At 52.1% G+C, this 12,758-nt stretch overlaps 1 protein-coding gene across 1 annotated transcript in view; it reads left to right on the plus strand.

The window, feature by feature from the left end:
• Positions 1 to 12,758, plus strand: part of LOC122368180 (protein MTSS 2-like) — an 82,595-nt gene that overhangs the window by 297 nt on the left and 69,540 nt on the right. The window contains exons 2-3 of the mRNA XM_043341881.1: positions 1,471 to 1,643; positions 12,231 to 12,292. Coding sequence (XP_043197816.1) covers positions 1,542 to 1,643; positions 12,231 to 12,292 — 164 coding nt within the window. The 5' untranslated portion in view covers positions 1,471 to 1,541. The remainder of the gene's footprint in view (positions 1 to 1,470; positions 1,644 to 12,230; positions 12,293 to 12,758) is intronic.

Raw genomic sequence — 12,758 nt, forward strand, 5'->3', positions numbered from 1 at the left:
TCTGTGATGCTTTTTTTGTTGTCTGCTTGTCACGCAATTCTTTAGTGTCGTTGACGCTGACTTGTCCGTTTTCAGCGATTGTTGTACCTTCCGTCAAAGTCCCAGTCAAGCGAGTGCATTAGGACTAAACTAACACATCTTGAATGGGCAATTATTGCTTTGCTTCCGTGATCGTTTGTCCAAAAGTTTCTTGTTATTTCAATCTTGAAAAGATTAAAGAAAAGAAATTGAATTCGACGTTTGTCTTGTGACTTGTCATCCTAAATCCTGATTGTGATGCCTTCTGGATGTATCTGTCGGGGCTCGGGCTTTATATTGTTGCTACCCGGATTCGATCGTCCGTATCCCAGCAAACGATTTATCATCCAGGACCATTGGTCATGGAAGACCTTGACTAAAGTGATCAATCCCTGAACTCATTTTTGTGGTCTCACCCATATGGTCGGTGATCGAGGTGAAGTCGGCTATCCGTTTCACGTATTATAATCCGTAATCAATAGTCATCCCATGGATTGGAACTGATCGCCGATCGAAACATATCAACATAATTTGCCCTTATAAGCTGAAGCGCCATGTCTGCGCTGCATAAACACATGATGATGATATGTCAACAATAACATGTTTTACGCAACATCAATCGTTTACTGTCTTTTCCAGTTCCTTTCTCATCCCTAGCAATGAGGTGATATCGCGCTGGTCATTGGAGGGATATATTTCCCCGTGCTCTTCTTTATCCATGTCAGATAATTCTTTCCACTTTTAGCATCTCACGTCTGTCCTTATCTTGCACATATCACGATCTGTGATTTTCCGAGCTGTTGCTACCCAAAACCTAGAAAGCTTATGTAACATGCGGTGTTTTACAGACTGTCTCCCTCCCCAAATCCCCCCATTAGTCCCTGTAAGGACAGCTCCTCATCCTGTATTGGTGTATAACCCTGAGGAATCACTTATCACCAGCGCTTATCACGGTAACGATCCAATCCGACCTCACAGGAGAATCGTGGATGGTTTACAGCTGTCACTTGTCAAAAATCGAGCTGTCAGACTTCACGGCTGTCACTGGCAGTTCCCTGCTGTCAGGGGCAGGGGATGGGGCATCTGGGCCATGATCTCTCTAACTCTCTAAGAAATAAACTCTTCTTGTCATTTCGACGACAGTGCATATAGAAAACACCAAACCCAAGAGCCACCCATTTGAGTTGTTGCCCCCCCCCCCATAAGCCCCGGCTGGGTGATCTAAAGCGTTCTCCGCTGCCCATCTCCGCAGCTGCCCGTTCCCCGCTGTTCGTTTGGTTCCATACTGACGCTCCCATCGGGCGCTGACGGGCCCCCTTGGCCGGCCACCGCTCCCCGCTCCCCGCTATCCGTTCCCCGCCGCCCGTTTGCCCGCTGTCGTGTCTCTGACGTTCCCCAATCCCCACTCACCACTGTTCGTTCCTCTCTGACGTTTACCTCTGTCCGTTCCAGTGGCCGGTCATCGGTGCGGTGGCTGGAACGAGTGTTGACGTCATCAGCTGAGCGCCTCATCTCCCGTTGCCATGGAGACGGCCGTGCTGCAGCTCATGGAGAGCATTGTCAAAGATAAGGACGCGTGTGGCGTCATGGCGAGCCTGTTCGCCACCATCATCGGCGACCTCAAGGTGGGTCACTGCCACAGTCCGCGGCATCCGTGCATGTGCTCGCTTTGCTGTGCAGCAGACCAATGCCCAAATATTTCACCCCGCTGATAACTTTGGCTATCCCTCCGTTGTCTTAACGTCGTCCCTCCAGTTTCCTTCCTTCCATCGTTCCGCTATCCCTCCGACTTCCCTCCGTCTTCCCTGCGGCGCGGCGATTGGGGCCGACGTGCGGCGGACGGCGCGGGGCCGAGTAACGGATCAGCCGTCACAGTGCGGCCAGCTGACCGGACGGACGGGCGGCGGGCGTCATCGGGCCGGCGTCATCCAGCTGACGCCACCGGACGTCATCCGGTCGGCGGGAGGCGGTGACGGTGGGGTGCGAGGGACGGAGGATGGGGGCGGGGAGGGGATGGAGGGAGCTCTTCGTTGCAGCTGCCATTCTCATTTGTTCCCTGCAGTCTGCCCTGCCTCGTTCTGCTATGCACTTTTCTGCTCCGTTCTGCTCCGTTCTGCTCTGCTCTGCTCTCTCTGCTCTCTCTCTCTCTCTCTCTCTCTCTCTCTCTCTCTCTCTCTCTCTCTCTCTCTCTCTCTCTCTCTCTCTCTCTCTCTCTCTCTCTCTCTCTCTCTCTCTCTCTCTCTCTCTCTCTCTCTCTCTCTCTCTCTCTCTCTCTCTCTCTCTCTCTCTCTCTCTCTCTCTCTCTCTCTCTCTCTCTCTCTCTCTCTCTCTCTCTCTCTCTCTCTGCTCTCTCTGCTCTCTCTCTCTCTCTCTCTCTCTCTCTCTCTCTCTCTCTCTCTCTCTCTCTCTCTCTCTCTCTCTCTGTCCCTCCCCTCTCTCTCTCTCCATCCCCCCTCCTTTCCCTCCACCTCCCTCCCTCCCTCTCTAAGTGCCCTACCCGCCCCGTTGTGCACCGTCGTCCCGGTCCGTTCGGCGCCGTGTTTTTACCGACCACTCTCTGAGAATGACCTGCCGCTGACCGGTGTCGGTCCGCCCTCCCTCCCTCTGACCGATAGCTGGGGGCGGTGACCGACCGTGTTGGATACTGGTCTGACCCCCGTGATCCGTGGATAGGGGTGGGTAGAGGGAAATGTCCAAGGGTGTCTAAACTGTGGGGGTACGGTCCGGTTACCTACTTCTCGATGCTGGGCTGGTTAGGTGTTGAACCATCGCACTTGCCCTGAATATTGAATGTCTGGGAAATTGTGAGGGACTAAGGAAAATGATCCAGTGATCAGCCATCAGAAATCTTGGATCGAGCAGTCTAGTTGATCGTGATTGCGGGCTGATGGCGCCGAAATAGTCGCAGGTGACGGAATGGGATTACACTGTCAGTTCTAACGAAAATGGGATGTTGGGGAGCCTGACAGCGTGAAGATGATGCTTATTTTTTTTTTATCATTTTGATCCTTTTTATCTTGGCCAAATGGGAACTAAAATGTGTGGTGACGGCTTATATTTCAATATTTTTTTTCAGTAACTGCATGTTGACAATTTTGCGCAAGTGACAGGAAATTAGACATTTTGCGGTTCACTAGACTGCGTAGTTATCAGCTTACACCTTGTTGGACGCCACTGGGTAACACGATCTGGCGGTTTCCAAATAACATCCTGCAGGCATTCATATAGCCATTCACCGAAGCGTATATGCCGCTAATGAGCTGTCTTTAGCAGGTACGTCACAGTTGTGCGTGGATGACAGTTGTTCTTAAAGAACAGCAAATAGAGCAGCAAATGGATTAAAAAGAGGCATCTGTGTAGACGTTGCTGCCTAGTTACAAATATTTTGATTTTTGATCTCAGTAGATTTACCAATCTTTGCTTATCTACTATACTATTTGTTGAATGAAACTCTGTATGTGTTTCTGTGTGTTTGCACCGTGCAGAGGGGTGCTTTGACGCCGTGCACAGGTCAAACGGTGCGTTGGATGGGGCTGAAACTTTCGCAGGGTGTTGATGACGTCACGCGCACGTGCAGTGTCGGGGTTCGAGTCTCGGGGGGTGGATGGTTCGCACGTGGCACGCGCTGGAAAAAGGTGCATTTTCTCCAAATTTGCTCGGTCTTCAAGGCATCGGCAGCCGGGTTTGATGAACTTCACAACTAAAATGCATGACGATCGGCGGCGGGTGCCTCTCATTTGCAGATTGGCAGCTTATTTATTTTGATAAACAGAGGCGAATGAAGGTGTTGATTTTCGGTAAATAAAGACAGTTTTCAATGCGCTTACACAAATGCACCGCGTTTGCCGTAGTGCGCCACATTTGTCACGAGGTGCCATTTTTGCCGCAAATCGAACAACTTTGTCAAATATGGTCCGATAAAGATGCAATTCGGTGGAAGGATGCACGACAAAACGACAAGTACAAATGCACCGCTTTTGTCGCAATGCGTCACATTTGTCACAAGGCGCCATTTCCATCAAATATGATGAAGAATAATGGAATTACACGAGTAGGAGCACGATTAGGAACTCTTTTTTTTAGTTCATCAGTTTATATGATAATCTGTGACCTCACATGACCCAGTGGTAGTGTTGGTAGTGTAGTGGTAGTAGTATTGGTAGGAGTAGCGGTAGGGGTAGTGGTAGTATTAGGTGTAATGGTAGGGTAGTGTTAGGGGTAGTAGTAGGGTAGTGGTAGGGGTAGTGGTAGGGGTAGTAGTAGGGGTAGTGGTAGGGGTAGTGGTAGGGGTAGTGGTAGGGGTGGGTAGGGGTAGGGGTAGTAGGTAGTAGGGGTAGTGGTAGGGGTAGTAATAGGGGCAGCGGTAGTGGTAGGGGTAGGGGTAGTGGTAGGGGTAGTGGTAGAGGTAGTGGTAGGGGTAGTGGTAGGAATAGTGGTAGGGGTAGTGGTAGGGGTAGTGGTAGGGGAAGTGGTAGGGATAGTAGTAGGGGTAGTGGTAGGGGTAGTGATAGGGGTAGTGGTAGGGGTAGTGGTAGTAGAAGTGTGGTACAGGCCGATCCAATGAGACGAGGTGACCTATACGACCTGGCCTGACCGAAGGTGACCTGGCCTGACCCAGTGTGACCAAGGATGACCACGTTGACCTGACTTGACCCCGTATGACCCAAATTTCATACAACTACGCCCTCAGAATAGTTCTTATGTTCAAAATTTTCATCTGCACGTTTCCGTCCATATCTCTGCTTCCAGACGACAGATCAATTTAAATCAAACACCATTCGAAAGCAAATTGGATGCTGCCGCATTTTATGGCTACGCCGCGAAGCAAGTGGCGCAGCCGCTTGTCTATATTACTATTTGAGGAGGGTGCGTCTGTCCGTTACCGAGGTCCCGACTTGGTCGTGCTTTGCGTGGACTAAAGGCCAGACCGTTGCACCTAGCCCGATGAAATTTGCACAACTTATAGATCAAGGATGCGCGACGTGCCTTTGAGGGGTCTTTTCTCGATCGGATTGATAGGGAGCGCGTGGCGCGTGCTCAAAAAGTGCAAATTCGCGTCATAGACTTTACATGTATAAATCGGCGTGCGAAATCGGGCGAAAACGGCTAATTTTGGCCGACACGGGTCCAGTTCCCGTGCAATATCTTGGTGACCAGGGGTCCGACCGGCACGTGGAAAACAGCATCGTGTACAGAATTGAACGGGCTATTGAATGGTGTGCAATGCAGAGGATAGCACGCGCCACGTGCACCGGAGAGGGCACTTTTATTTGAAAAATTGCGGTTTTTGAGGGATTTTGGAATTAATTTTATTTTTAGGTGACCGTTAAATGGAGCGAGTTGAATCAACGCCTATTTGCAAGAGAAAGGTACCGCCTCTCATATAAAAATTGTGAATAGCTAATTGATCGACGCCAAGGTGGTACAAATCGCTAGAGAAAATGGTGTTTGTCGATGATGTGCCACTTTATTAATTACACGGGTTTTGCTGCATAACCTGATACGTTTGGCAATTGAAAATGGCACCGTTGGAAAGAGCATTCAATTCTGTCCAATATGCACTCTTCATTTTTGCATGATGAGCAACAGTATTCTTAAAAATGTAAATGTTCCAAACCATTACATTGTCATTTTTAGCGAAATTCAGCGATGGCCCTCAAAAGACTTCACGCCAGTTTCCGAATCATTCTAAAGCAGAACGCATGATAATACGACACGGGCACCTCGATGCGATGTATCTTTTTTGTTTTATTACAAAATGCTTGGCCATCAAAAAGCAATCGAACGAAATAGATACCAGCCAAATCGACACAGACCAACCCAATACCCACGGGTCAAAAATAACCCTTCTTCGCGTTGCGGAGCACGCGGGTAACCCTAGTAGCTACCAACTGCATGATTCACGCATCCTAGCGACCCTAGCCGTGCCTTTAAGCACCTGAGCACCACAGTCCGCACTCTCTGTTTCGGTGCTCTGACCTTTATCTCATTGCGGGGGACTCCCACCTCAGGGATTGGGCTCGCCATTTGTGACGGCTCTCTGCCCCTGGGGACGGCAGGTCGACAAAGTTGGGAACGTGCCGCCACTCATATGTCTCAGCGCCCCTAAATGACATCAAAATCTCCGCCCAGCCAGCAGCACCGTCCTGCGAAAAGGCTGAAAAGGACGTGCGGACGCATATACATGGCTGAACGCGTTCGATATATGCCGAGGCCGTGCGATGCTTATGAGAAAGCATAATGCCCATATATAACGGCAGGGAAGCGGCGCGTAATTCGTGCCGTTCTGTGGAATGCCTTATCGCGATTTATGTGTGGCGTCCGAGAGCCCAGGCGAATATCTCGTCTAACCACAGAAAAGGGGTGGGATAACGCGGGCTGGGATTGTAACCTGTATGGGGGTTTCAGGTCTGCGTGACGTAGTCGTCTTGTGGGCGTCGCTCGTCGTCACCGGTTGTCACTCGTCGTAGTGTGTGAGTGACGTACGTGATATTGCCCGATGCTTATAGGAGCACAACCGCCGCCGCTGCCGTCTTGGCGGTTTTCTGCCCACTCACTGCACAGTATTAAACCTCACTGGCCCAGGCCCCTAGAAATGCGGACTCGTGGACGGTTTTGCTCTAAGCTAGATGTGAATATTGCCTGACGAATGTCGATGAAAACCAACAATATAGCTCGAGATTTTAGCTCTCCTAGCGACTGCCGTGGGCTGTGCTGCTAACCGGTGCTTTACGCTTATCGGACCTCATCATAATCGTCAGTCACGAACTGTTTTAACTGCACCACTCACGTATGCAAACTAATCCCAATCGTCCATGAATCGCTGATCTATCGCCAAAGCCAGTCACGTGCCGCCGGCCCAGAGCCGCCGGCGGGGGTGCCGTATCGCTATGCCAGGCACGTGATCGGTTGTGCGGCTTCCGAAGCCCCGCTCGGCTGACCAGGCGTCCTTTGGACACCCGACCATACCTCGCGAGGCGTACCGGTCAATATATCTAAGACAATCCATTACACTATCCATACCTACACCCGTCTCTGTGACTACTGGCCCAATCGTCCGTATAGCACAACAGTCCAAGTCCTTTTTCTGAGACTGTACCGGCCAAGACATCCCAAAGACGACATCCACCTTTGCCAGTCTCTGTGACTCAAGGTGCTGTTTGTAGTGTCATGTAGACCGGCTGTCTACGCCTATCACCTACCTACCTTAGGTATTGGTGTCCAGTGCCTTATCATGCGTTGATAAAGGCTGTGCTGGGCGCCTTCTCCGCCTCTCCCTGGCTTCCCGACTCCCCAGATCCCCAGTTCCCTGGTTCCCCAGCTGCCCGGCTCCCCGGCTACCTCGTTCCCCAGCTCCCCGGCTGCCCGTCCATCCATCGCGGCTCGGGCGGCTGGTCTAATGAGACGCAGCTCGGCCGAGCGGCGTAATGAACAGCATAGCTGCCGGGAGCTGTGGGGAGCTGTGCTGGCGAGAAGGGTTGTGGGGTCGTGTTCGGGCAGAAGGTGGGAGACTGTGCTGGGTGGGATGTGGTGTGGGGCTGTGAATAGGATTGTGCTTGGGTAACTGTGGGGAGCTATGGGCTGGGAGGGGATGTGGCCGATATGGGGAAGAGTTGTGCTTGGGGAGGAGGTGAGAAGCTGTGCTGTTCGAGCGGCATAGCGAGCAGAGAGCTGTGATGGCGATGGCCGAGCAAGGGCAAGGGCTCTGTGCTTTAGGGGAAGGAGCTGGGAAGCTGTGGTGGTGGCCTGTGAAGAAGGGTGTGTTGATGGCTTGGTGGTGGTCGGCTGTCAACGGGTGGTCAGTAGGTAGTGGCTGGCTCCGGCTAGTGCCTACTGCCGTTTCGCGGTTTCTGGCCTATGTTTTGTGGTTTCCGAGTCGCAGGGGTGGTATTTGGATTAGTTCATCGGTCGGTATTGGCGGCTGGTTGTGATCGCTTTTATCGGGAGTAGGATAATGTTTACATATGTTTTATGATCGTTATCGATTGTTGTTTTTATCTGGCGGTAACAAGCCAAGTGGTGTTTTGCGGGGCTTCCTTCTGCCGGTCGCCGACAGTGACTTTTGATGTCTACGTGAAGTGTCTTGTAGTGTCTGGCAGTCTGTAGCTAGGCCTGGCTGTAGGTATCTGTGCTATCTGACGGTTTGTGTCGTCCCAGCGTTGTCTAATTGAACTCAGTTGTCTGCCCAGCACTGTCTGCTCTCCCGGACAGCTGTCTGCTGATTTCCGCCGTTAGCAGACAGTCATGCACACCCGCTCACCCGTCCAGCCACCACAGCCGGCCGCTGAGACGTCTACTGGTCCTATCGAACGGGGATTCTATTTGAGAAATGGCTCCCTCGGCGGGTCGTGATTGCCCCTGGAGCGGCGGATAAGACCGGTCGGTCTGAGGCAATGAGCGCTGGGCAGTGATTGGTTAATGACGGCTGGGTGTCAGGATAGTCTTCAGTGATGGTTGGATATCGGGATAGTCGTTAGGAACCGCTGGATGCAACTGTCAGCCCGTCAGACCTCAGTTATGGGATGTGCGTCAGTCATTGTGTAGACTGCAGCGTGCACTGGAATGGGAAACATTCTGCATTTTGTTTATCTATGGACAATTTGTATATTTCAATTGTATTTTTCATGTTTTTATATCTAACTTCATATTTCCTCCTGCCAACCGTCCCACATTCTCCCTGGGCCCCCTCCGCCCCATCCCCGCCCCACCACACCCATCACCGCCCGTGCAGCAGCAGCGCTGCACGACCCCCCCCCCCTCCATGTTGCGTGTCGGACGGTAGGGCGTGTCCGACTCTGTTTGTCCGTCTGTGGCTGACTCTGTTTGTCAGTCTGTGGCTGACTCTATTTGCTCGTCTACCACCACCAGGTTTACAGCGGGGTGAGGCTGGTCCGACGTCTGTCCGAATTAGACGGACTGTGCGAATTAGACGGACCAGTGTAATGGACAGGCGGGGTGGTCTGGTCACCCTGTGCACCGGATCGGAGTGATTTTGTGTGGCATCTGCTGTCGAGATGGGTGGGCGAGGCAGCGGAGTGGACGAGAAGGGGACTGGAATGTTGGGTCACGTCAGGGGGCCGGCGTCAGGTCAATGTGGGAGGAAATTCGTAGCACAGTAGATTTCACAGGTCACGAAGCCACTCTTGAAAACTCGATTTCATAATTACGGCTTTGGGTGTATGTGTATTTGCAGCAGTCTGTATGCCACATAACAATGCTTGCACCGAGGCTAAAAAGCTATAAGCTGGCCAAGGGGAGTATCGAGGGAGATAAAGACGGTCGAGGACCCTAGGCTTGGCTGGGACGGGCTGGGGTGGGTGAGGTGGGGGTGGGGGTGGGGGTTGCTGTGCGAGGAGGCGATGCGAGCTGTCAGGTCAGGTCGATCCCATGGTAACAAGCACAGCCGCCGCCTCCTATGGGCCCGAGCCAAGCCTGTATTCAGACAGACTCAGGTTTATTAGCGCTGTTTTTTTTGCCGCCGTGTCGCCGTTTGTGTGTCTGTGTGGGTGTTCGTGTGTGTATGTGCGCTCCGTGTTAGTGTCTAGTTTGTGTTTGCGTCCCTCGGTCGAGTCTGGCGGCTGTGACACTGCAGCCATGGCCAGGAATAGAGCTCATTATATCCACAGACACACCGCTAATGCAGACATGTTATGTAATACGCTGATCTCGCTCCGAAAAGCAATTACTTTTTCCGGCAAATGGAATAATCATATTCCCACTAGGGAAGTCATTATCGGAAAACACTTGTAGAAATTGGTTCGTTTGGCCCACCTAATCGTTATCAGCTTCACTATCGCAGAGTTTTTGTTCACTGCTCTTTACGTGTTGTCGACTATGAGCTCGGCTCTCGCTACTGGCAAACGTGCTGCTGTGTTTTTGTGTATATCGTGGATATAAAACATGGGTACACTCGCCGATCGGGCTCTGTTCTGTGCCCGCCGCTCGCAGGGTCATCAATGCAGCGATTGGCTGCCATTGGCGAGCGGAGTCCGTCTGTGTTTGAATTCCGAGCAGGGGATATTTGAGTTCACTGGAAATAGGTTATTAAATTCATGGAATCCATGTCTATCGGAAGCGCGGCTTGCATGATATCAATTCCGGCGATTCTGTTATCTCCGTAAATTATTTATTGGAAATATAAATGTCGTGACGAGAATAGAACACCCCGTGATGGTTGAATAACCCGGCGATGATTTGCAGCATCTCCTATTGATCTAATCAGCTGTCTATTCTATAGAGCCGCTGACGTTATTTAGTAAACTACCGGCACTGAAGCTGTCACCCCAGACATTCAGTGGCGTTCCGTCGTGACTCCGTACGGTTCCCGCTCCTTCTGCCGTCACCCGTAACGTCACGGCGCGTGGCGGAGCGTGACGCGGCCGTCACGATCTCCCCTCCCCTCCCAGCGCCACGCACGGCTGCCCCGGCCGCTCGGTGACCTTGACCTTTGACCGGGGATAAAGCCATCCATCATCGATCGATCTGACTCTCCGGGGATCAGACTGGCCCGATATCGGCCGGGTGTATTGTTCTGGTACAGCGGGCCCGCGGGCACTCTCTGTGCTGCGTTTTTGTCCGGAGAATCGCGACTGTTCGGTGCCATCGTCATTAGCACTGGCTGGTAATTATAATCTAATTAGTAAATTTTGGTAACGCGCTATTAGCTGTTTGCCTGCTTTTTATGGCATCATCAATTTTTTAAAATCCGGTCATTGTTTTTCTGGCATTTTATTCTTATTTTTGTTTACTGCAGCAGGTAGGCGTTCCCTTGTCATCGCCGCTCTTTGCCGCAAATATGCTTCGCTCCTCCCGTTGTTGTACCCACAACTCGCCTCTGCCGTTCCCCGCACCTCCGCGCCGCTCCTCGCCGCACCCCACACTCACACCACTGCTCGTCACGGTGCGCCGCCGCCGACGCCTCGTATGCGCCGCTGCTCGTCTTGCTAATCAGCGAATGTGACGGGACGAGCTGTGTCTGCCTCCCCTCCACTCCCTCCCCACCGTGTCTGCCTCCCCACTCCTCCCCTCCCCACCATGTCCCTGTCCCAGCCGCACAGAGCGTGGCTGTCGGAGCCCGCAGCGGCCGTCAGCAGCTCTGTCCGCGCGAGCTGCAGCAGCCCTGAGCTGTCAGCAGCAGCTGCAGCAGCCCTGGGCTGTCAGCAGCCGCGGTGTTTGCTGGCCGCACGTCAGCAGTTATGTGGCGGCACACCACGCCCCTCACTGCTGATGTGATGGCTGGGAGATGTGGTGACGTGCGATGTCTCATTTTGCACCTCTCTCTCTCTGTCTGTCTGTCTGTCTGTCTGTCTGTCTGTCTGTCTGTCTGTCTGTCTGTCTGTCTGTCTGTCTGTCTGTCTGTCTGTCTGTCTGTCTGTCTGTCTGTCTGTCTGTCTGTCTGTCTGTCTGTCTGTCTGTCTGTCTGTCTGTCTGTCTCTCTCTCTCTCTCTCTCTCTCTCTCTCTCTCTCTCTCTCTCTCTCTCTCTCTCTCTCTCTCTCTCTCTCTCTCTCTCTCTCTCTCTCTCTCTCTCTCTCTCTCTCCCTCACGCTCCCTCTTCTCGCAGCTGTGGCCGTCACGTTTTGGTTAACGCATATTACCCCGAATCGACTTCCTCCCCCAGATGTTTTGATTTTTAGGCGATGACGGTTTTTGATACCTCAGAGTGTTGATGCACAGCCTGAACCCCTTACCTTCGGATGTCTGTACGAATCTGTACGAACCTGCTCGAGAGACAGGTGCGGCCGCTGTGGAGGCCAGCGATGATTCACGGCTATAAATGTGATGTCGGGCGGCTGAACACCGGTAGCCATCTCGCTGATAGGGGATCATCTGTCTATCGGCGGCGGGCTTTCAGTCGGAGCCGCCTCCGGGGTATGCTGTCCGTCCCTGAGGGGCAGACCTTTTGAACCTGTCTGTCGACAGTGATAATGCTGAGTTTGACTCAATGCCGGACTGCCTTGCCTACCTGTACTCGTCTTCCGTGTCCTGAGGGATCCTACCCGCTGTATTTCTCAAGTGAACACTTTGCTACTGTGGATGTCACTGCCTACTCTTTTCCAGTCCGATCATATTTTGTTCGCTGTCCAGTCACCAGTGTCACGGTTTCCCAGCCGACTTGTCCCTCTGATAAACCCATGTCACAATGAAAACCTACGACGTGTGCTACTAATGGAGGTTCATGGAGCTGACTGTATGTTCTCTGTGTTGTTCGCAGGGCTCCCAGCCGTTGTGGGAGGAGATGGTGAAGAACGCGTCACGTCTCCACTCCTGCCTCAAGTGAGTACCGGAACAGGTGTTCGTCAAAGCGACATGTATTCATGACTAAGATGATCAGTAACCGAATGCACTCAGGAACCTGAGGTCTTACACAGGAGTCAGGAGGGTCACTCAAGTCACAATGCACATTCAGAATTCAGGATTCACACACAGTGAGAAGAATCACACCCAGGACTGAGGATTCACATACGGAGGGTCAGAAGAGACACCCTCCGGGATCAGAACTCACAGACAAATGTCGCAGGGTCCATACTCCAGAGGTCATCAAAATCAGATGACGTTTATAGCTGGGGCATTCCACGATAGATCGTACCAGGCCCGTCACCCTCATCTCTCAGATTTTAATGAAAATCGGTCCTAGCGGTAATCATAGGCCCCAAAGACGCCTGGCAAATTATCAGACTTCTCAGATCAAAACTTTTTGAGTTATATTGCATTACATTTTTTAAACTTCGGTATGTAACGG

Source organism: Amphibalanus amphitrite, unplaced genomic scaffold (assembly GCF_019059575.1).
Source record: "Amphibalanus amphitrite isolate SeventyFive unplaced genomic scaffold, NRLGWU_Aamphi_draft 000930F_arrow, whole genome shotgun sequence".
NCBI classification, from domain to species: domain Eukaryota; kingdom Metazoa; phylum Arthropoda; class Thecostraca; order Balanomorpha; family Balanidae; genus Amphibalanus; species Amphibalanus amphitrite.